Source organism: Sturnira hondurensis, unplaced genomic scaffold (genome assembly GCF_014824575.4).
Source record: "Sturnira hondurensis isolate 20B ecotype Veracruz unplaced genomic scaffold, ASM1482457v3 Scaffold0022215, whole genome shotgun sequence".
NCBI classification, from domain to species: Eukaryota; Metazoa; Chordata; class Mammalia; order Chiroptera; family Phyllostomidae; genus Sturnira; species Sturnira hondurensis.
Genome location: NW_028094846.1, coordinates 12,180,518 through 12,202,602, shown reverse-complemented (window position 1 = coordinate 12,202,602; position 22,085 = coordinate 12,180,518). Strand labels below are relative to the sequence as shown.

Genomic DNA, 22,085 nt, shown 5'->3' with positions numbered 1-22,085 from the left:
CGGCCGCACCTCGGGTTCCTGGGTCTTCACACCTGCCAGCCTCATCTGAGGGTTTTTGTCAGCAATGTGGTGAAACTCAGGAGACCTCACTTTAGGCTCAGAATTTTCACTGAAACAACATCCAAGTAGATCTCGTAATTGAGAAAGGGGTACCCTGCCAGGTGGGGCTCAGCTGAATGAAGGAGACAACTCCCAAGAAGCAGCTGACAAAGAGCTTTCTCGGAGGCTACTGTCTTTCATCCTGGGGACAGGTACCGCTCAGTCTGGCTGCTCTCCTCCGGGGTCCTTCTGTCCTGGGAAGTGAGGCTCATTCTGACTGAGTCCCTCTCTGTGATGTGACAGGGTGTGGAGCAGCTGTCTCCCAGCTTCTCTCCGCCTCTCGGCAAATACAAGCCCAATTCAGATTGGCAACCAGGCACATCGGGGTGATTATTTGCCCAGTGTTTCCGTAAAAGGCATTTCTTCGAGGAATGGGTTCTAGGCGTACGAAGCATCTCACGGGTCACCGGCTCCCCACCCCATGAAGTGTGACCTGCAGAGCCCTGATACCAGTGTCAGCAGACTGTGCTACAGGATGATCGATTACGAACAAAGCCGCACTGGAAGGCACACTAGCCAGCCCCTCAGGAGGAGCGAACTGCAACAATGGGAATGACTAGAGACTGCTGCAGCTCGGGGCACACCCGGCTGACACACGTCACGGGGTAGAGGAGGTGCCTGGCCCCCTGCAAACACCCAGCAGAGCCCCCAGGCTGCCCCCCACCCCAACTCAGGGAGAGACCTCAGACTGGGTGAGAAGTTTACAACAAGTGGGCAGCAGGCATTCTCAGCAAAGCATAGACGTAAGAAGGGCTATTGGGGCGGGAGGCAGCCTGAGACGCTTAATTCTACATGTGAGGCGATGGTGTGGCCCCCACACAGCTCTGCCTTGGCACAGTTAAACCCCCACTTGGTTCCATTTAAAAGAAGACACTGCACCCATTTCCTGTCTTTTAAAGCCGGGCGACCTGGGGTGGGCAGGTGAGAAGGCGCGCACCCACCTTTGTCCTCCGAGATGACCTGCACCAGCTCGTACTCCTCGGCCGGGTCGGAGTCCAGGTTGTGCTTCAGCATCGCCCTCTGGATCACAGCAGGCGTTTTGTCCTGGCTGGTCAACTGCAAGGGCGGGGAAGAGGCGGGCACGGTGCTCAGCTGCGTCCGTGTTTGTGTCTGACCTTTTGTGTCTGACCATGTCTGACCTTTCCCCAGAGAGCGCTCCTGGCCCTCACGTCCTGGCCACCCTGGGCCTCCCAGGAGAAACGGCCTCAGCAGTCACAGGACGGTGGGTCACCTACTGTCAGCTGCCTACTGTCCCAGAGTCACAGTGTCCTCCCCATTAAACTACCGAGAAGGCATGCCCTGCCGGTCTCCCTCGCCCTGGCTGAGGTTCCAAGGAAAGACGTATTCTGAAAAATGGACAGCAGTTTCAGTCTGGGACCCAAGTTATCCCTACCTATCGGGCTGCGGCCATGGCACTGGCTTCCACCTGGGGGTCAGAAATGACCAGTTCTGCATGCTGACCATTTGAAAAAACACAGGACCCTATGACCCAGCAATCTACACCTAGGTATGGCCAAGAGAAATGAAAACATAGGTCTGCAAGAGCAGCCGCACACAAATGCCCCTAGCAGGTTTGTTTGTAATAGCTAAAGACTGGAACCAACCCGAATCTCCATCCACAGGAGAACAGGGAATGGATAAAGGAATTCTAGTGTGTTCCCAACAGAACACTGATCCGCAGACTAAAGGAAATGAAGCACTAATACACGCAATATTGGGGATGAATCTGTAAAAAAAACGAGATTCAACGTGAATTTGAGCCAGAGAAGCCAGACACAAAAAGATACATGCTGCAGGAGTCAATTCCTTTCAAAACAGGCCACACGAACCTGTGGTGGTAGGAAACTGACTTTAGCCTTAACCTTGACCAGGTTAAGAGGGGATTGGATGGACAGGAGTGATGAAAGGAGGTTCTTTATCTGGACTCGGGGTGATGGCCACATATACACAGACGGAGACAAGACGAGGCTGAAGTGAAGTCACTAAAACCCAAAGACCTAAACACAACGTCTCTGTGTGTAGTTGTTTGTGAATTATGCATCAACAAAAATCAGCTTCTAAATGTTTAAAAATATAAAGCTAACATTTGTCAAAAAGTGTGTTGCCCCTCGCCAGCAACCCTGACTTTCTCCCCTTCGCCCCTGCCCATCAGCCGCCCAGCGGCAGGGTGATCAGGACAGAGGCTCACACATACTCCATCCCTTGGGCGATTTCTTTAAATATGAAAGAAAGAAAATGAAAACACAAATTATTCTTACTTAAAAATGAAAACTGTTCTCTCCAGGCAGTAAAAGGAGAGACAACAACAAGACAACCACAAGAACAAACAGAAAACAAAGCAGCCGAAGTCCCCCAGAGAACGGCGTCACTGGGACCCGGGGACAGCGCGGCCCAGCTGTCTCCCTCCGGTTGGGGGCAGCAGCTGGTGTTTGCGATTCGATAAACAACGTGCATCCCGACGGGTCCTTGCAGGCGAAAAAAGACCTCGCACATCTGTCCATTACTAAAACACCTGGCACGTCCATTTACGAGGGAGAAATGAGGGCACGCAACATTTTAAAGGTGGGAATACGTTGTTTGCTGGTTTACAGAAAATAGTTCCACAGCTGAATCCAAGTGGACAAGGAGTGTGAAGCCAAGGGAGAAAGGACACCCCTCGGGCCGATGGCGCGTGGGGCTAAGATGGTTAGTGAAACCCACTCGAGGAGAAAGCCAGGCCACCGTTATCTTCTCACCTCCACCTCCCCCAGCGGTGTCCAAACGAGGACGGGAGAGCCGGGGGCTTTCCTTCAGTGCTTAGCACTTTGTACCATAAAAGCCACGGAGGGAGACTGAGGGTCACAGTCCGCACTCACAGCTTGATCGCCCCTGTGGCTGCCTGCACTGAACAGGCCCCGTCCAGCAGACACGTATAGTATGAGCCCCGTTCGTGACTTTAAATATCTAGTGGCCTCATTGCTCATGTGTTGTACAAAATTTAATTTTAACAACATATTATTTAATCCAACGTGTCCAAAATATTATTTCAGCATATAGGGGATATGAAAATTACTGATGAGATTTGCGTGTTCTTTCTTGGCACTCAGCCTTCAAAATCTGGTGCATGTTTCACACTTACAGACATTCCTGACCTGGACTGTCCCCGTGTCACATGCATGGCCACCGCGTGTGGTGGCTCCACGGAGTGGAGCAGTGTCGAATGACGCTCGGGTGTCGCCTTCACGCACCTCAAGCAGGAGATGAAACAGCTCCCTGCGCCCCGTCCCCGAGGTGGGTTTTCTAACACCCCAGGCTGGTTTTGGTTGGGCCCGCGTTTGAACGAACAGACCCCCACAGGATGTAATCTTTTGTGCCTTGTTTCTTTGGCTCGACGTGATGTTTCAGAGATTTGCCCACGCTGACTGTCGTACACATCAGTTCTTGGTTCCCTTCAGCTCAGAGTCACCCTAGAGTCACCCAGGTGGAACTTCCTCCTCTGGCAGGCACGTGTCAGAGGGTCCACCTGAACAAACCATGCTGAAAACACAGAAACAACACGATGACCTTGGCCTCCTTGATCAGCCCCTCCCCCTCTGTCTCCGCCTACACTCACCCCCCATGAGCGGATCCGCCCAGTGGGGCTGGATGGCTCCCAGTATTGGACCCTGGCACCAACCTGTATTTCTGACCATCTACTAGACGATGCCGTGTGGCCATCCCACCGGTACCTCCAAGTTCAATGCCCCCACACTTCCTCCTCCAGCAGGTCCTATTTCACTTGGCAGGACCAGCATTGCCAAGCCGCTCGGACAGCCCTGAGTCCCCACTTTCCTTGTCCCCAACAACAGCAACCGAACGTTGATAACCGGATGAATGGATTCTAGTTACAGCTGATAAAAATCTTCTTTAAACCCATATTGTCTCCAGTCACATGACCACCAGCCAAACCCTTACCATCTCCTACCTGGAACGTGACTTGCTTCCCCACCTCCAGCCCAGGCCCTGTATACTCCAGCCCCGAGACACCACAATTCTCAGTACCTTTCAAATCAATAGATCCCAATTGTAACTTAAAAGCCTTCAATAAGACCCTATGGCCAGTGGGACTAACACAAACTCCTTCATGGGGGCCTTAGGCCCTTTATTGTCTGGTCTGATCTCCACTAGAGTATTTAGAACATTTTGAATAATGCTTCATAATCTCTCTTTTGATAAGTTCCTCAAAAACAGAAATGTCTTATTCACCTGCCTATCCCCAAATCCTCGTCCAAAGACTAGTACACAACCAAGTTCAAGAAATATTAGTTGGTTCGATGCATGCTTTAGTAAAGCTTTTCTTCAGAAAGTTAAAAGACAGTCGCGTCCAGATCCTGTGTTGTATTCCGAGCTGAGCTCGGAAGCACTCTGAGTGCACTGGAAGGAGAGAGACGGAGATGAGACGCAGGTCACTGTGGGACTGCACTGCTAAGCGGAACGTGCTGGTCAGTATACATATGCCCTATAAGCTAAAGAGCCTCTTCCTGTGATAAACACACCAGACCTCACACGGCGCACACACCGGACAGGCTCTGTACCCCACAAGACTGCCATTGTCCAAACCTTCTGGGGCTGTGCTCAAAGACACGGTTTTCACGAGAAGCTCAAAATGTCCAGTCTCATTTGTTTGTAAACATAACATAGTTTGCCATGTAGAATGCACTCTTGTGTATAATACATGCCCACATTTTGGGCCCAAACTTTCAGGAAAAAAATCTTTTGTTTTAACTCAATTTTTGATTTATAATTAGAAGCAAAACCAACGATCATATTCCAGGGTACAGTTTTGCATATGGACATCATTATTGCTTTCTAGAGTTATACATTTAACACATGAAGCATAAATAAAATAATTAAAAACACTTATATAAATATGGAATTAGTACTACTCACATATAATATGCATCCTTATTTTTCCCTCAAAAATTTGGGCAAAAAACTGCATTATACACAGCAAAATACAGTAGTTCTTTGTGAACTCAAACTGTATTTCCAGCCTGATCATCCAATACTCTGAGTTGGATTCCAAATGACTTAAAAAAAAAATTCGCCACCAGAGACAGTGCTAAGACTGCGTGGCCATTCGTTTACAAACCCAAACAGGGATCTCCACAGGGAGGACCCCCAAGCTGGGGTGCAGCAGGGGCATCCCCCCTGGAATCCGTCGTACGGCCGTCCAAAAGGACAGTTTTGAAGAGGGTGACACTGACCTGAAGGATAAACGTTAGCACATTTTGAGATGAAAGAGTGTGTCTTGTATGCACTGCTGGTGAGCAGGCATTTATAGGCGTGCATCACTGGCACCTGCCCAGGGACACCTGGAGCCGCCTGGTCTGGCACCCACTCTTTTAGCGTGAGTGCGTGTGCCTGGGCCAACAGGGGGCGCGCCTCACCATGATGCTCTTGTACATGTTGCCGTTGTTGTCCTCCACGCTGATGCGGATTATGCAGGAGTCTTCAAGCTGCTGGTTGTACACGGGGGGCGGCACCGTCGAGGTAATGGAAGTCACGGAGACGGAGCGCTTGTGGGCCTTGGGGTTGTTGTTGCAGGGCGGAGGGGAGGACAGGGGGTTGGCTAAGGACGACATCCCTGAGGAGTTGGTGTCCATGGAATGGATAGAGGAGCAGGAGGAGGACGACTCGGAGAGCTGCAAGAGGAGCACACCCCAGAGGCCCGGGGAACTGTCAGGACCTTGGCGGACAGCGTTTGTCACAGCTCTCAAAGCAGAGCTGCTGAGACTGACTCATTTCAGTGATTTCCTCCAAGCAGCCCACCATGCACAGGCATCTCGTCTCTCTGGTAGGCACCCCCAGGGCAGATGCCAACCAGGGACTCAGTACTTGACCCAATCACCCTACATCTGTGTGAGGGAGGGCGATCTCTCAGGTCCAGTTATTGGCTGCTCTGAGGCAAGTGAACCAGCAGATGGCAGCAGATACCAGAAACTAGAGGCAACATGGGCTCCCAAAGGAAGCTAGAAGCTTCCAGGAGGAGGAAAGAAAGCCTCACCGACAGTTTATCCCATCCCACTTGCCCTGGGTGGGAATGGTGCCTGAGATCCCACAGGCGGCATTTCTATCCTGACCCCACTTCCCAATCAGACTTTGTAGCAAGCTGAGAAATGGAGAAATGTTGATATTTTTAGAATATTCTAAGGCAGGCCACAATATACAGCCCCGTGTGAAATACTGGTCCTGAAAAAGCCCCAGGGGCCCACTCCCTGTCCACTGCTGAGGGTCCGAGGCCATAGAGGAGACTGTCTGAAGTGCCACTGGATGTGTCCCCAGTTCCCTGGCTCCCGTGGCCCGGCTGGCAGCCAATGGTAACGTGCTGAATGAACTTGAAGGGACACTGTACCCCATTACCTCGGTGATACTTATCACTCTGGGGGTGTGATGAGCTCTCATCTGGCGTGAGAACCAAACGCAGTGCCCTCATCGTAAAGATGAGGGAAAGAGAGGACAGCGTCTCGCCCAACGGAACCCAGCCTGCGAGCGGCCCTACCACTTTCCACATTTGCTTCTGGAACCAAGTACAGGTTTTCCGGTTGTTCGTCACACCGAGGACAATTAAGGACCGAGGTGCTACACCACGTGCAATTTCTGATTAACGACGTCGTTTTCTACGAGCAACACCGACAATCAAAGACGCTCCACTCAGTCAGTGGCATTCCGAACAGCCATTAAACTGAATCATTCTGGGCATCGGCTGGTGTTGCAGAAAACGACAAATAATTTCTCGGGAGTTAGGCCAAATATACCACTTAATCCTATCAAATAATCTGCAAGTCGTTTAAGAAATAAGTAACATTCATTTCCTTCGCACCAGCTTCCTTCTCCGTGGAGATGGAGCACAGGAATTGAGCTTCCTGGTGGCCTGGCTTCCACGTAGACTGGAGTCGACTCCACCGTATTTCCTAGGAATGTCTTCCTACGGCTCAACCGCTCAGTGAACCCTACTGCGTGGCTCGTTCACCTGGAGCCCAGCCAGCTCATGCCCCGGCTCTGAGGTGCCGGGGTCAGTAACTGGGGCCCTACCCTACATGGCTCGGCTGCACTTTCCCCTCGCGTTCCCAAGGGCACCCACCAGGGTCTGGGCGCCAGGGCCGACTGGCTGATACTGGGTGGCTGGCAGCCGACCGGCTGACAGTCGTCATGATGGTGGCCCTGCCTGCCAGCGCACGGCGATGGGCACCCACCCCAGGGGGCTCCAGGTCCCAGTTCCTGGTTCTGTTTCATCGCCTTCTCTTTCATGTAAATCCATTTTCCTTCCTCAGATTTCCCACGACTTTAGTGACATTTGTAATTAAGATAAAACCTGGATGATAAAGCTGGGGGACAGCAGCTCTACACAGACTGGGGCCCCCCAATCCTTAACGAGAACTTACTCTGAGGAGCAAGTGGGAGAACAAGCGTTTGGAAATCACGATCAGGGAGCGAAGCATAAGGGCCTGTCAAGAGGTGAGTAGTTAGACTTCACATTTTGACAGATTCCGTGCTGCAGGTCAAGGTCACGGAGAATGACCACACTCCTGGCTTAGAGAAACCCCTGAGAAAATGGTTGTAGGCGTTTGCAGAGATATTCCCTAAAATTAGGAAAATGTTCCCTGGGTTTCAAAACAGAAAGGCGAGAAAGGCAGCGGGGGTGGCCTGGCTCATGTCAGTCTGAGGGCCCCCCCGCCCCCCCGCAGTGTGGCCTTCCTGCCCTGGCTGCTGTGCTACGAGGTCCCCTGAGGACCCCCGATTGCTGCTGTGGTTGTAACAGGACGTGAAACAGCACAGACCCCTTGCAAAACGGACATAAACAACACGAAGGGATTGTCACCAACACACTACCTCTCCGGCCTCAGCCAACCAAAGGGCCAGAAATCACATACACAGCATGTTTGGTGGCCAAAACCTCCCCGAATGGTGCAAATTTTAGTCACGTCCAAGTTGACGTGTTTGATCCGAGCTCAGTGACTAACAACCGCAGCAGACATGCACGGAGACTAGGAAGGGTCTTTTGCCTCCCTTCCACTGACTTCTGCAGTGCGGAAAATGGACTCGCTCTGTGGGAATTCTTTCGCCACCTCTCATCACTTTCCTTTGGGGGGACGTGGTAGCTTGTGTCAGTGTTACCAACTCCCCCCCGCCCCCCGCCATCTGCGTCCGTGCCCTTGCCCTTTGACTCCCCAGTTCCTCCCACGGCCAGGGGAGTACCATTCCCTGCCCCCTTTATTCGGCTGCCATTACTTGTGGGCATTTGGCCACATGGTTTGCTTTGGCCAATAAAACACTGGAGGTAATGACCCAGGTGAAGGCTTCCTGTGTGCTTACAGGGTTGGCACTGCCCTCTGTTCACCTGCCTTAGTGCGCTAAGAACACGCCTGGGGAGCCCTCACCCCAGAAAGAATAGAAGGCAGACAGGGAAGGCCCGGCCCGACTGGAAGGAACCAGCCTGCGTGCACGACAGAGAGTCAGAGGCTGTGATTTAGGGGCTGGGTCCGAAGCGGCCTGCTGCACAGCACGTTGCGGTGAAAGCCTGACAGAAACGAGCTGAAACACCGAGAAGCGGACACATGTCTGCTCTTAACCTTCCTGCTCCTTTGAAGAAAACGCTACGTCTCCCGGACAAAGTGCAGCTCACGTTACGGGTTACACCCCTTCTGCCGCCTCTGGGCGTGGATGCGCAGCGCCGCTGCAGAAGGTGGCGCGGTGAACGAACCCACAGGCCGGTCGCTTTCAGACCTGAATCTCCGAGGAGCGAGTCCCCGGACAGAGCTCTGCTCCTGACACCTCCTGAGCACCTGGCTTTCAGACTCGCGTGCAGTGGTGGTAAACTTGACAGCAGGCCTTCCTCGTGTCTGAGTTAGGAATTAGGGGGAGGGACTGAGTACCTTTTTCTGAGGCTCATCGGGCGTGTCCATGGGCGTGATGGAGCCCTCCTCGGCCTCCGAGTGGTTCGACTCGCAGGACGACACGCTGACGGAGTCCATGCTTTCGCCGGAGCTCCCGCTGGCCGTGGACTTGGGCTGCTCCTTGGCCGGAGTGCTACTGGCGATGATGTCCGACCCCAGAAACAGCCTGCGGAGAGCACAAGGCCGGGCTCTGAGAAGCCTGGAATCTGTGACTGAGCAAATGCTGGGTCCAGCACAGATAACGCCCCTCGTTTATGACAAAGTCACAAGCATGTCATTCTGTAACAACACACGCACACCATATGACATTTTAGGTGACATGTTCAAATTAAAACTACGAATTATCACACCCCTATTATTACCCGACCCACCACACTCAGGCAGGCCTTACTTCTGCCGGACCCGGCATTTTTGTGTTAATTAAGTCCTTGATGTTTTCTCAATCCTGCCTGCCCTGTCACTGTTAGTTTGGGAGAACATTTGCTACAAAGTTTCTAACAGATCACAGTAAACATCTTGTCCCAATAGGTGATTTCCAACCTCAAAGAACACCCAGGGTGCTTAGGCGAATAAAGGGCTGTATTAATCTGAAGTCCTTCTGGGTCAAGGTTCTCCAATTTTTAGCAGTCTGTGGGCCACTCGGGCAGGATCAGAAAACGAACTCGTCATGAAATGAACCCCATGAGGCTGCGGGAGACTGGCCCTGGGCTGGACGAGAAACCGAGGGGGGAGGCAGGTCCTGCTCCCCAGAGTCTGGTGAACTGCAGTAACCGCAGTCTCTTCGCAATCAACAACCAGATAAGAAACATTAACACATCTTTTTAAAGTTGGGCAAGATAGTAAGGAAAACCCCCCCAGAAAGGAAAGGGAAACTGAAAACCAGAAGCACGTGAGCCAATTCTGCAGCTGCTCTGGATGGACAGTGGGAGGGGCCAATCCTGGCAAACTGGAGACATGGATTTTAACACACGCACTGGCCCCAGGGATGAGGGCTGCTGTCTGCACGAGGAAGGGAGCTGGAACTGAGACCCTCGAAGGGCTGTACCCTCAGTAAAAAGATGGGCTAGAAAAGCAGCTTCCTGTCAGCACAGGAAGACAGTAGGGCAGCTTCTCTGTCCTTGGGTGAGCCTGGGGGAAGAAAGCGTCTCTCCGGAAGTCACATGCACTCTCAGCCAGCACCTCATTCAGATTTGCCACCCACGTGGTCGAGGAACACCAGGCCAGCAATACTTCTGAGTAAACTAGTTATTTTTTTTAATCCTTTCTGCAGATATAAACCTTCAACTCAGGCTATAGAGAATTCCCTGATGAAAATGAGCTCACAATGCAAAATTATAAAATACACACAACAAAATACCTTACCCAGAGAGAGAGTCAACACACTTAACACACAGCGGGTTTAGACTCCTGAGAACTTCAGATACAGGAACTGTCCAAAAAAACCCTAATCATTTATTCATTCATCTGACAAATATTTGAGTGTCTACCATGGACCACTCTATAAGTACATTTTAAAAGTATTAAAGATATAAGAAAAGAAATTGAAAACAGGTGTTAGGAGCAAGATACTCTGGCAAATGTAACTTGAAAAAAATTTCACTTCTAGAGTAAAAAAATGTAGTGATTTAAATTAAAGCAAGGATTAAATAAGGGTTGAAGAGGAAAAGTGTGCACGAGATGACAGGTCTGAAGACAGTCCTCAGAAATAAGCATCAACATACAAGACACGGAAAATCAGGCAGGTTAACGGACACAGAGAACAGAGTGAGAAACGCCCGCGTGTGCGGGAAGAGTCCCAGCAGGAGCCAGTTCGAAGAATGCAAGAGGGACCACAGCTGAAGAGACGGTGGCTGGGAAGGTTCCAGAACTCCCAAACCACACGAATCCTCAGATCCAGGAACCACATCTAGAGTGGGGTAAGTAAGACTGAACCCCCCACTTAAACGGCATAATAACACACAAATGAGAGAAGAAATTCTAAAAGGCAATAAGGTGGGGGAATGATACAAGGGAACAGTAATTAAACAGTTATCAGACACCTTAAAAGCAACCACGGAAGTCAGAAAACATGGAACGATGTCGTCAAAGTGCCGAGTAAAAAAAAAAAACACAGCCATTCTCAAATTCTATACCTATCTGACCTGATTCCGAGAGTGAGGGCGGAACGCTGCCTCAGACACAGGCTGACAGGGTTCCCTGTGAACAGACAACATGGAAAGAGGCAGGAAAAGGAGGGGAGGAGTAGGAAGCATGAAGGAACCACATGTTCCCAAACAAGCACTGACTGTTTAAAATAACACCAACAGAAACACTAAAGATGACCTTGATTTTTATTTAGTATTTTAGGAATCATAAGCTCAAATTCCAAGACCTGGCGCATGCTTGTTCTGCCTCCGCTCCACCCCTCCCGCCTCGTTTGCCAGGCACCCCCTTCCTGGGACGTCCGAGCACTACTGGGGCTGGGCAGGGAGGGCTACACTCTGATCGCAGTGCACAGAAGAAAAACGTCACCGCTGTCACCTGTGTCCACGGGGCACAGGGTCCTTCTAGTGCAGGTCCTCAGCCCGTTGTCTGAGTCCGTAGCTTAGAATGGCATTGTCCAAAGACCAAAGGTTTCTCCAGCTGTGCGATTTAACGAGGTCGTTCTGCTTTGTAAAGGTTAATTCTAATTCAATACTAGGCATCTCCAACCTTCAAACAAGGCCCCCCTTCCCCCAGGGCTCCAAATACTCTCCAGCCTCTTTGAGTAAATGCATCATTAAATGTAGGGAGAGCAAGAAACCACATTTTCCATATCTGTAAAAATGCTAAGGTCATAAAATCTTTGGAAAATATATGAAAACACCCTTATATGTATAATACAAAAAATAAGATGGGGATTTTTGAACTCTTTTATTCAAAATACAGGTTCAAACTCAACCACAGATACCAAGGATTAAACTTGGGCATCTTGACAAGGTTCCACTAGTGTTGGAGGTGTGTCAGAGGTGTGTCAGAGGTGTGCCAGGTGTCCACCGCACTCTGTGCAGGGCTCTGAGCCCTGGCAGTCCTGCCTCTCCTGGACTCCTGCCTCCCAGGAGAGTCCTCACAGAGCTGTGCACTTGCCCAGGGTGATGCTGAGACAGGGCACCGGGAGGTGAGCGTGTCCCCACAGTGCACATGCGGATTCTCCGGCTGGAGCAGTTATGTAAGGATGGTGCGCAGTGGCAACCGCCTGAGCACAGGGAAAGAAAAGCAAAGGGGCAAAGGTAGTAGCACGTAGAACAAGATCTGCCTGCACTGACCTCCGACGGCCCAGAGACCCGCAGTGCTGCGTGAGGCCGAGAGGCCCCGTGTCCCCGCAGGCCCTGGTCAGGGAGCCTGGCTCCCAGTGCAGCCGTCGACCTGACCGGCCGCCCAGGCGTGGTCAGGCCTTTGGGCTTTCACGAAAGAGAGCTTGTTCCCTCCACAGCAATGAAAAGATAGCAAGATCCTATGGAAAACTCCATAAAGGTGAATCTAAAAGCTCATAAAGCTCACATTCGGGGGGCCCAGGTTGGGCAAGACACCAGGATTGCCTTAAAACTGCTTTCTATAAAATCACATGCTCCACCCTAACCCTCAAATGCCTCAACCACCGAGTAAGACATCAGGTAGGAAGAAGCCTGAGCAGCTTCTGAGAGTGGGAGAGCATGCCATCCATGCCCCAGAAGGGCCTTTGGATGCTCCACTGGGGACAACATCCAAGTTCATGTACCATCCCTGCCTTAGAGCGACCCACTGAGGTAGGTGGAGGCACAGTGCAGAAAAATATCAAAAATGCATAAAAATATTCAGAATCCTGACCCCCCCAAAAAGTAGTAACAGAAAGTTGTTCCATAAACAATAGCGGTAGCTCTCCATGGAATGGCGAGGTGCTGTTTGGGGTGTTACGACCCCACTGGTCCTGGCAGCAGCCCACAGAGGGGTCACTGTTACTCTCGTCTCACAAACCACAGAAGAGAAATTCACACAGCAAGTAACTGGGCGGGCTGGCACGTGTCAGCTGAGCGTGGCTCCCAAGGCCACTCTGCCATGAACAAACTGAACGATGTTCTAGTCACTGTCCATGCTTTACCCTGGCCAAAGCAGGTGTGTCGCTAAAAAGACGCAACACAAATGTGTGTCCTCAAAGGAGAGGGAGGGCTCAGCAGCTGGAGAATGAGGAGTAGTGTGAGCAGGACAGAGGTGGAGAGACAGTACGGGCAGGAGGTTGGGGCTGCAGAGGCGCGGGGGACCCTGTACCCTCCTAAAGGCCACTGCCGGGACTGTGGATTTTACTCAGAGGAGATGGTATATGAAGAGGTATAAGGGGGGGGGGGCTCTCCTCTGCCTGGCACTGAGCTGCTGAGCAGACAGCCATGAACACGGGGGGCAAGGTTCCCCTTCAGGTGGCTGACATCTATGGAAGAGAGAGCCAGTGATTGGCGGTGATCGGGGTGGACAGCTGAGTTAGAGGGGTGCTGTCTCACAAGGTGACATTTTGCCAATGTTGACCATGGCAAAAGGGCATGCCAGGCCAAAGGAACAGCTACAGCAAAGGTCCGGAGCGAGCCTGCTGGGGTTGCGGGGTGGTGGGGAGACCGGTGAGCAAGGTGGAGTGATGGGTGAGGGGAGCGAGGTCAAGAAGGCTGGGCAAGTTGGTGCAGGGCCCAGTAAACTAGGATAAGGAGTCTGGGCGCTATCTTAAAACAAAACCCCTGGAGCTTTTCAGCAAGGAAGTGATACAATCTGGGGCACATTTTACGAGGCCACCGGACTCAGGCTGGAAGCTAGGAAGGGGGCTGCTAGACTGCTGGAGGCAAGAGGCGATGGTGGTTCACGCCCGACCCCACCGTGGGGAAGAATGAATGGATCTTCAGGACAAAGAGGAGCTCTTTAACAAGGGAGCGAATTGTTCTTCACCTTTCCCCTGGCTCAGGGGGACTGGGTTGAGTACACTTCTGTCCCCAACTCTGTCATGACCCCCTCAAGGCCCCGGGCTTCCCTGAGAGACACTCACAGGCTGAGCCTCTTCACCATGCTCTTCCGAGGCTTGGGCGAGGTGGCGCTGGCGTCAGGCGCCGCTTCGATCTCACAGGACAGGGCGTAGCTGGGGAAGAGAAGGGGGTGCCGGAGGTCAGAGCTGAACAACTGAGGAACAGATCTACATGCACACGATTTGCTGGTTTTATTTTAGAGGCAGGTTCTGATTATTCAAAGTAAGCATGTACACCTCCTTAGGCTAGGATAACTGTGTTATCCTGTCACCCATGTCAGAGGGTACTGACTTAATGGCCAGATCTTACAGATCTGCATATGAGCCTCCGCCCCACATCCCCGTACCAGCACACAGACTGAGGCTGATTAGTCCCGCCTGCCTTGAACACGTGGATTTGCATTCTGTGGTGACATCGAAGGCCAAAGCGATCTCTTTCCTGATCACGCTCCTCCCACTGCCAAGTCAGGGGAACAATCATCTCTTCTCCACTGTCTCCCTCTTTCTGCTTTCTGTGTGCGTGCACGTACTTATCTTTTCTCCAAGTTTCTTTGAAAGAAGAGACTTTTGTAAACTACCTAATCTTCAGCGAACAGAGGCAGTTACATTATTGATAAAGATACATCAGCATGGTTTTTCATTGCCAAAGCCTCTTCCGTTCAAAGTGCTCCAGATTCAGACATCTCCCAGCCAGGCAGCCAGAAATCCCAGAAACACAAGAGGAACTGATGTCTGATGAGAAAGGTCTTTGGTGGAAGCCTGAACTCCAGCTAGCGGATGCATTTGGTTCTGGGCAGGTGAGGGAGGGTAAGTGTGGTGATTAGCTTGGTAAGTTGCTAAGTATGGGTACATTTCTTGAACCTAAAGATATCTACAGGTATTTGTTCAATAGAAGGCAGGACCAAGTCATTGATATGGGAGTTATTCAAGTATTAACTTAAGCTGTAGGGATTTTTACAAATTGCAAGAAAAATAGGATATGTTTAACCAAGATTCCTTTAATCATTAAAAAGTCAACTGCACAGCTGATGCTCTGAGCCTGGACTTCGATCCAAACCATGACCCAGGTGGATGTGTCGTGGGGAGAAGGGTGGACCCAGAGAGAAAGCTAATTCACACAAGTGACCATCAGACCAGAAAATGCAGACAGGCAGCACCTGCTTTGTTTTCTGCATAGCGGAGAAAACATCTTCACCAACTGAGGCGGACCTTGAGCCATGCAGAGGTTTCGTTTTAGTGTAACAGGACCGAGCTCTTCTGGGATTTAAAAAGACCTCAGAAATCACCTACCTTTCAAACGGGGAGACTGAGGTTTACAGAGGTTACATGGCTTGTCCAACATTAGGCAGCCCCCTTCGGAGCTTGGGCTGCAGAGTCAGCAGACCTGAGTGTGAGTCCAGACTCTCTCACTGATCAGTTACGATACTTCTCTAAACCCCATCCCGTCACTGACAAAATACTTAACGTGCTGTCGATTTTGCTGTCCCTCACAGAGCGTTCAGGGAAATCCCTTGGTCTTCAGCGGGGGGCCAGCGAATATTCCCCATGGAGGACCAGGCAGTAAGCAGTCTAGGCTTTGCAGGCTGCGTGGTCTCCGTAGCAACTACTCAGCTCTGCCTTTACAGCACGCAAGCCCCATAAATAGGTGTGAACGGATGGGCTGGGTTCCAACAGAGCTTTATTTATGGATAATGAAATCTGAATTTCAAATGCCTGCTCCCTGCAGTGTGCTGGATGCAGCCTGAGACTAGTCCTGCACGGTAAAGACGCGCCACCATGGGGCCGACACTCAGACGCTACAGGTGAGGTCCCTGTCCACACTCGTCCACCACTACTGCGAAACCTGCCTCTTGTGTTCCAGCCACACCAGAGGCCTCGCTGGTCCTCCAAATGCCGAGCACGCCAGGCCACCATGCCTTTGGTCACATTGTTCCCTCTGCCTGGAATGTTCTGCTCCCATTCTCCTGGAGCAGTCTTCTCTCTGCTTCCCAGGCCCGCCCAAATGTTAGCACTTTATGACTATCTTCCCTATTTCCACCCATCCTTGGCCAAATGAATTGTTTTTGCCTAAAGGTCCCACAGCCTTTTATTTCAATTCTTCATGAGCCTGGTTTCGTTCTCTGACTGAAAGCTAGCACCAATTAATGACAGCAACAAACATGGTGACAATGGTGGTGTCAGTGGTAGTGGTGGCGGCGGTGGTAGTGGTTGTGGTGGAGGTGGTGGAGGTGGAGGTCAAGGTTATGATGGTGGTGGTGGAGGTGGCAGTGGTGGAGGCGGTGGAGGTGGAGGTCAAGGTTATGATGGTGGTGGTGGAGGTGGCAGTGGTGGAGGTGGTGGAGGTGGAGGTCAAGGTTATGATGGTGGTGGTGGAGGTGGCAGTGGTGGAGGTGGTGGAGGTGGAGGTCAAGGTTATGATGGTGGTGGTGGAGGTGGTGGTGGTGGAAGTCAGGGTGCTGATGCTATGATAAACACTTTAACAATGCTTTTTCCAGTATTTCATTTAATCCTCACAAACAAGTACCTCACAGAGCACACCCTAAAGCTCAGGAAGAATAAGTGACTTGTTTAAGGCTACAAAAATAAGTAAATGTAGAGCAGGAATCTGAGAGCACAACTTCTGATGCTATCAATTCAGCTTTTCCTGCTACATCATCACCCTTTGGAAACCGAACACCTGGAACCTACAGCCACGCGCTCAACAGCTGGTGAGTGAATGGCCACACGAGGAACTGAGTGCCACATTCCCCTTGCGACACCGCAGCCCTGCCTTGGTGGGCAGTGTGTCCACCTACCTCTCCTCCTCTGTCAGCAGCTGCTGCCTCTGGAACCACTGGATGAACTTGGGCTCTGGGGCCATACAGTAGCTGTTGCAGGCAGATTGTAAGAGCTTTATTTGGGCGATCACTTCAAATTCCTAGAGAAGACAGAACACCAAAAAGAAAGAGTGAATAATAAGGCCAACCCAATATACATTTTTTAAATATGAAAAATGCCACATTTGGAAAAACAATGGAGAAAAATCATTGAGGAGGGCTCCGAAGCACTGCCTTCCTTAGAAATAAAGTAGCTGAGTAACTCTTAAAAATTCCAACTCAGAATCTCTCAAGTCCTTGTATGCTTTCATGGTCAATCCCCTATTCTTCTCAATAAAGCAATTCATATGAAGAAAATCAGCTACCAAAGCAACTCAAACTAGTTACTGCCCAAAGTCATAGCAACTTTTCCTTTTTCTTTTCCATTTTTATTCTAAGGATAGAAAAGTTATTTTTAAATTCAATACTTCCAAAATACCTTTGAATTTTCTGTCTATAGCCTAAAAGATGAAAAAAGAAAAGTCCAGAAGCTCCCAAGTTCCCCACGCCCATCTTTTCCAACCCTTTCTCCTCAACAGATGCATCGTGGTATGGATGAATATCTAAACATTTCCGGGCCTCATAAACTTGAATGTGTAGATTTCCCGAACCCTTGGGTTGTTGCTACTCCAGTACATCATTTAACTAAGTCTTTTAAAGCTCACAAGAGAAGCAAGCATACAATTATGTCCGAAATTATTTATACTTCTTTAGATGCATCAATAAGGATTTTTATTTTGGAGGAAGCAATGGGTATAGGCCTTATTAGCCTTAGACTTCATATTCAAACTTTCTTGAGAGTTCCTACATGTTAGACTTAAAAGGAAAGAGATGACAGCCCAGGGTCATTCTGAAGTTAAAGGACAAAGGTGGGTAACTGTGGAGGCAACAACAATTTGTTCCCTCATTACAGGACACGACAGAAGTAACTCAGTGACTGGAAGATCCCCAAGGTGTCAACATCCTATCAATGACCTTGGTCCTTGGACTCAGTGTCCTCAAGGAAATTGTATCCTCAGGCGACAGAAGCGAGTATATGCTACCAAGGACAGGGGACTAACATTTGTCTCGGCGAGTAGACCTTGTCACTAGTGGGCTCAGCCTGCTTAGCTCCTGAAATTCTGGCTTTAACTCCAAGGTCATTTTCTCCTGAATGTTTCTCTGACCCGGCAAGTTGGGGGGTATATGCCCCTCCTTCATGCCCCCCTAGTACCCACTCCTCACCAGCCCTTAATCAGGTAGCATTAAAACTGCCTGCTCATGTGCCCACCTTCCTCCTGGATTGGGAACGTTATGAGCTCTGTTTTTGTTTTGTTTGCTTCTGGTTCTGCTGCCACACCCAAACCGCCATAGTTCGGGGCTCTCCCACCCATGCTGGGTGTGTGATCAGTGTTTGTGGGATAAAAGGATGAGGGAAAGACTGAAGAATGAGAAGAGTACTCTGGGGTGAAGTTATTATTTTTCACACTCATCTTCCTGTGGGTCTTTAAAGTATCTATCTAAATGCACCATGCTAACACTGTAGCCATAGCGAATTCTCAAAGCTCTCCGTTTTATCCTTTTTTAGTGCAGTGCGGAATTATTCCACTGTCCAAAAAAAGAATTAAAGTTTATATTGAACACCCTTTCCTATGCTGACAGGAAAGAAAAAGACGAATTATCTACATACAACAATGAAGACCCTTTCCTTCCCTGTCTTAAACAGACCCATGAGAGTTAACTGTCTGTTAACGCTTCGTTTTCGTTTATTCTCANATGTGCCCACCTTCCTCCTGGATTGGGAACGTTATGAGCTCTGTTTTTGTTTTGTTTGCTTCTGGTTCTGCTGCCACACCCAAACCGCCATAGTTCGGGGCTCTCCCACCCATGCTGGGTGTGTGATCAGTGTTTGTGGGATAAAAGGATGAGGGAAAGACTGAAGAATGAGAAGAGCACTCTGGGGTGAAGTTATTATTTTTCACACTCATCTTCCTGTGGGTCTTTAAAGTATCTATCTAAATGCACCATGCTAACGCTGTAGCCATAGCGAATTCTCAAAGCTCTCTGTTTTATCCTTTTTTAGTGCAGTGCGGAATTATTCCACTGTCCAAAAAAAGAATTAAAGTTTATATTGAACACCCTTTTCCTATGCTGACAGGAGAGAAAAAGACGAATTATCCACATACAACAATGAAGACCCTTTCCTTCCCTGTCCTAAACAGACCTATGAGAGTTAACTGTCTGTTAACGCTTCGTTTTCGTTTATTCTCATGAAACCCCTTCTCCTTAATAGGATGAATTATTGTTGAAGCTAATTGTGAAGGAGAGGGGGAGGGGATAAGGGAAGACATGTGAGCTCTGCAGTGACTGGACAGGATTGGAACCCTGGCTCCGCTACCGGGGGACTCTGTGCGAGTGACTTCATCTCGGTCACGGTCCCCTCACCTTTGAACTGGGGATGAAAAAATCGACCTCCCAGGGCTCTTGGGGTGTAATGTATAGGAACATGCCAAGCTCAGTGGTATATGACAGTGTTTGGTGAATGCTAATTCATTTTTTTCTGCCTCTACCAAAAAAAAAAAAAAACATGTCCCCAAGATCTCTACTTACCCTTCTCCTTTTCTCAAAGTTTATCAGCCCACCCTGAAAGAAATTAAAAATAAAAAGAAAGAGTGACAAACCAAACTACTGTGAAACACAGCCAAAGCCTAGGTCTTATTAAAATCAACCAAGTCATGATTATTAACACTATACTTACGGCTACTACAGAGGAAGAGAAGCATTGTTTGCTTCAAGAAAAACATGATTTTAACAACAAAAGGACAGGATAGGCAAATAGCCTTCTCTTAAAATATCTGAAAACAACCAAAATAGTAATGATTGGGGAGTTACAATTCAGAATCCAAATACGTTTGCAGAAGCAGGGAAGGCAAGAGCTTGAGTCAATGTTCCATTACACTTTTTTCCTTGACCTAAAGCAACAAAACCAGATAGCCCGACTCATACTAGGAACCAAATTGTCAATGGTTTATCGAAAGGGAAGTCTCTTCTCCGCGGGGCGTGCAAAGCTGAGTTTCAATTCTTCATCCCCCAGCTCCCATTCTCAGTGGGCTAAATGTAACTGCGAAGTCACTGGCCACTCCCCTAAACTCCCAACACCAGTGAGTGTTTCCTGAGATACGCTGGGGCAGAGGACGTGAAGAGACTGGGAGCTCAGGAGATGCAGCACGAATGAGCATGTCCACATCACAATGAACTTGGAGGCTCAGATGTACACAATTGTGCTCCTTCTCATCACAAAGGCTGAGCATGTGATCGCCACAGAGGTGAGATAAGCTTAACTATACACGAGCAATCCCTAAATCTCATTTCCAATATCCAATTTATTCCCCACTTGATACTTTATTTATTACCGTTACTAACAAGTAGCTTGTTGATCGGGTTCACCTCTTTTCCCGTTGAGAGAGAGCACACTTGCCTAAGAGTGGGGGCCTCAGAGCAGAAAATGTGAAAAAAAATGGAATACTTAAAAACCAACGAACTGGACTGACTCCTTACCCCACCAGACAGAATGGAATATTAGGGCACATTACCACCTCCCCATATCCAACTCAACATCAAGGTCTTGCTCAAACCTGCTCCTTTACAGGGTCCTACCATCTCATCCCTCATACGGAACCAACCATGACCTCCGCTCTCCGTCCCAGGGTTTGTGTTCACATCCTGAAGCGTTCTGTCAGCCACTGTCTGCTCTGCTATCTGCCTTCCCGGGGGCTGTGACCCACTCCTGGCATGACTCACCTCTGTGCTCCTCGGAGCAGCCCGCACAGTGCCTTGTACACAATGACGGGGGGCACGGCGGGCACTCAGAAAAGTGAATTTCTCCCCTGGGCACCCACTCCGAAGGCCAAGGGCCCACTCCCAGCAGCCACACGGCACTCACCTCGATGTGGTCCTGAAGAGCCGTGTCGAGCATGGTCAGATCAGTCAGGAAGGTGCCCAGGTAGGGCACGGTGCCCTGCATCACGCCCTGAGGAACAAGCACAGTGAAACTGTCTAGGTTGTTACTGCCAGGCCTGGGGCTTCGAAACCTCCCCGCCGGAGCACCGGGCCAGCCGTGGGCTACGGGCAGCAGAACGCCCACATGCACATGGAAGCCACGATCTTTGAATGGCCAGGTTGGGAGATTAACTAAGGACCATTTGGAGATTAACTAAGGACCATTAGGCCTAATGTGGGGCCATTACTGTTAATCTGTGAATAAAATTTTGAAAATCGCTACACAAATAGCACAAGAACTCCATCATCTAATATCTAACTTTCAAGGTCTTGAAAACCAAGCCCCAAAGCTGGGAAATCAGACAACCCTCACTAGTGGTCACAAGGGGCTTATACTGTGTCAGCTCGGGTGTGAGATGCCTGTTTTCTGTCAGCGCAAGGGGACACAGCGGGCAGTCTGGAGTGGCCATCGGGGAGGGCGAGGGCCGCTGCACACTGGAGAAGACTGCAGACCACACGGGGACAAGACGTGACTGTGGCCTCTCAGCCTAGACTTCGTGACTCACTTCCAAAGAACAGAGGAGGGAGAGGGAGAAATGGTGGCTTTGGGGTGCAAAGCCTGACAAACCCTACTTTAATCAAGTGAGGAAGGGTAACACCCCGAGGGACAATGGGTGCATCTGCCCCTCGACAAAGGCCGTGAGAACGGCACTCGCCCCGAGACAGTCTCCCCCAAACCTGCTTCTACAGTCTAATGACCAGGAACACCACAGACGCACCCTGAGTGTGGGGCAGTCTCAGGATGGTCAAGGTCATGAAAACCAGGGAAAGACGGAGACACGGGCACAGACCGGAGAAGACCAGGGGACGTGACAACTGAATGAGCGAGGTGTGCTGGGTTGGCGCCCTAAAGGAAAGAGGACGCTAACGGACAAGCGGTGGGAGGCAAAGGAGGCCTGGGTTTCGGGCGGCAGTGGCCTGCCCGTGTCATGTCTTCGCAGTGACAGATGTGCCGTGGTCACGGAAGATGTCCGCTGGGGGGAAAATGGGCGAGGGGTTCAAGGAAACTCACAGGCTTCCCGGAACTTATTTGTAAGTTCCAGAATCAAAAAGCTTATTTTTTAAAAATTGGCCCTTGGAAATCAAAGTAGAAATACTTCAACGGCAGGTCTATGCCGTATCGATTTCACCAGATTTCCTCTGAAATCATCTCTGTTCTCCATAAGGCCACCAAGGCCCTAA

General features: G+C 50.1%; 1 protein-coding gene across 5 annotated transcripts in view; it reads right to left on the bottom strand.

The window, feature by feature from the left end:
* Nucleotides 1–22,085, bottom strand: part of RGL1 (ral guanine nucleotide dissociation stimulator like 1) — a 221,882-nt gene that overhangs the window by 3,425 nt on the left and 196,372 nt on the right. For all 5 annotated transcript variants that reach the window (XM_037035325.1, XM_037035324.1, XM_037035328.1 and 2 more), the window contains 7 exons: nucleotides 20,788–20,874; nucleotides 19,455–19,487; nucleotides 16,806–16,927; nucleotides 14,035–14,124; nucleotides 8,994–9,180; nucleotides 5,508–5,762; nucleotides 1,041–1,155 (listed from right to left, as the gene is read on the bottom strand). In XM_037035325.1, coding sequence (XP_036891220.1) covers nucleotides 1,041–1,155; nucleotides 5,508–5,762; nucleotides 8,994–9,180; nucleotides 14,035–14,124; nucleotides 16,806–16,927; nucleotides 19,455–19,487; nucleotides 20,788–20,874 — 889 coding nt within the window. The remainder of the gene's footprint in view (nucleotides 1–1,040; nucleotides 1,156–5,507; nucleotides 5,763–8,993; nucleotides 9,181–14,034; nucleotides 14,125–16,805; nucleotides 16,928–19,454; nucleotides 19,488–20,787; nucleotides 20,875–22,085) is intronic.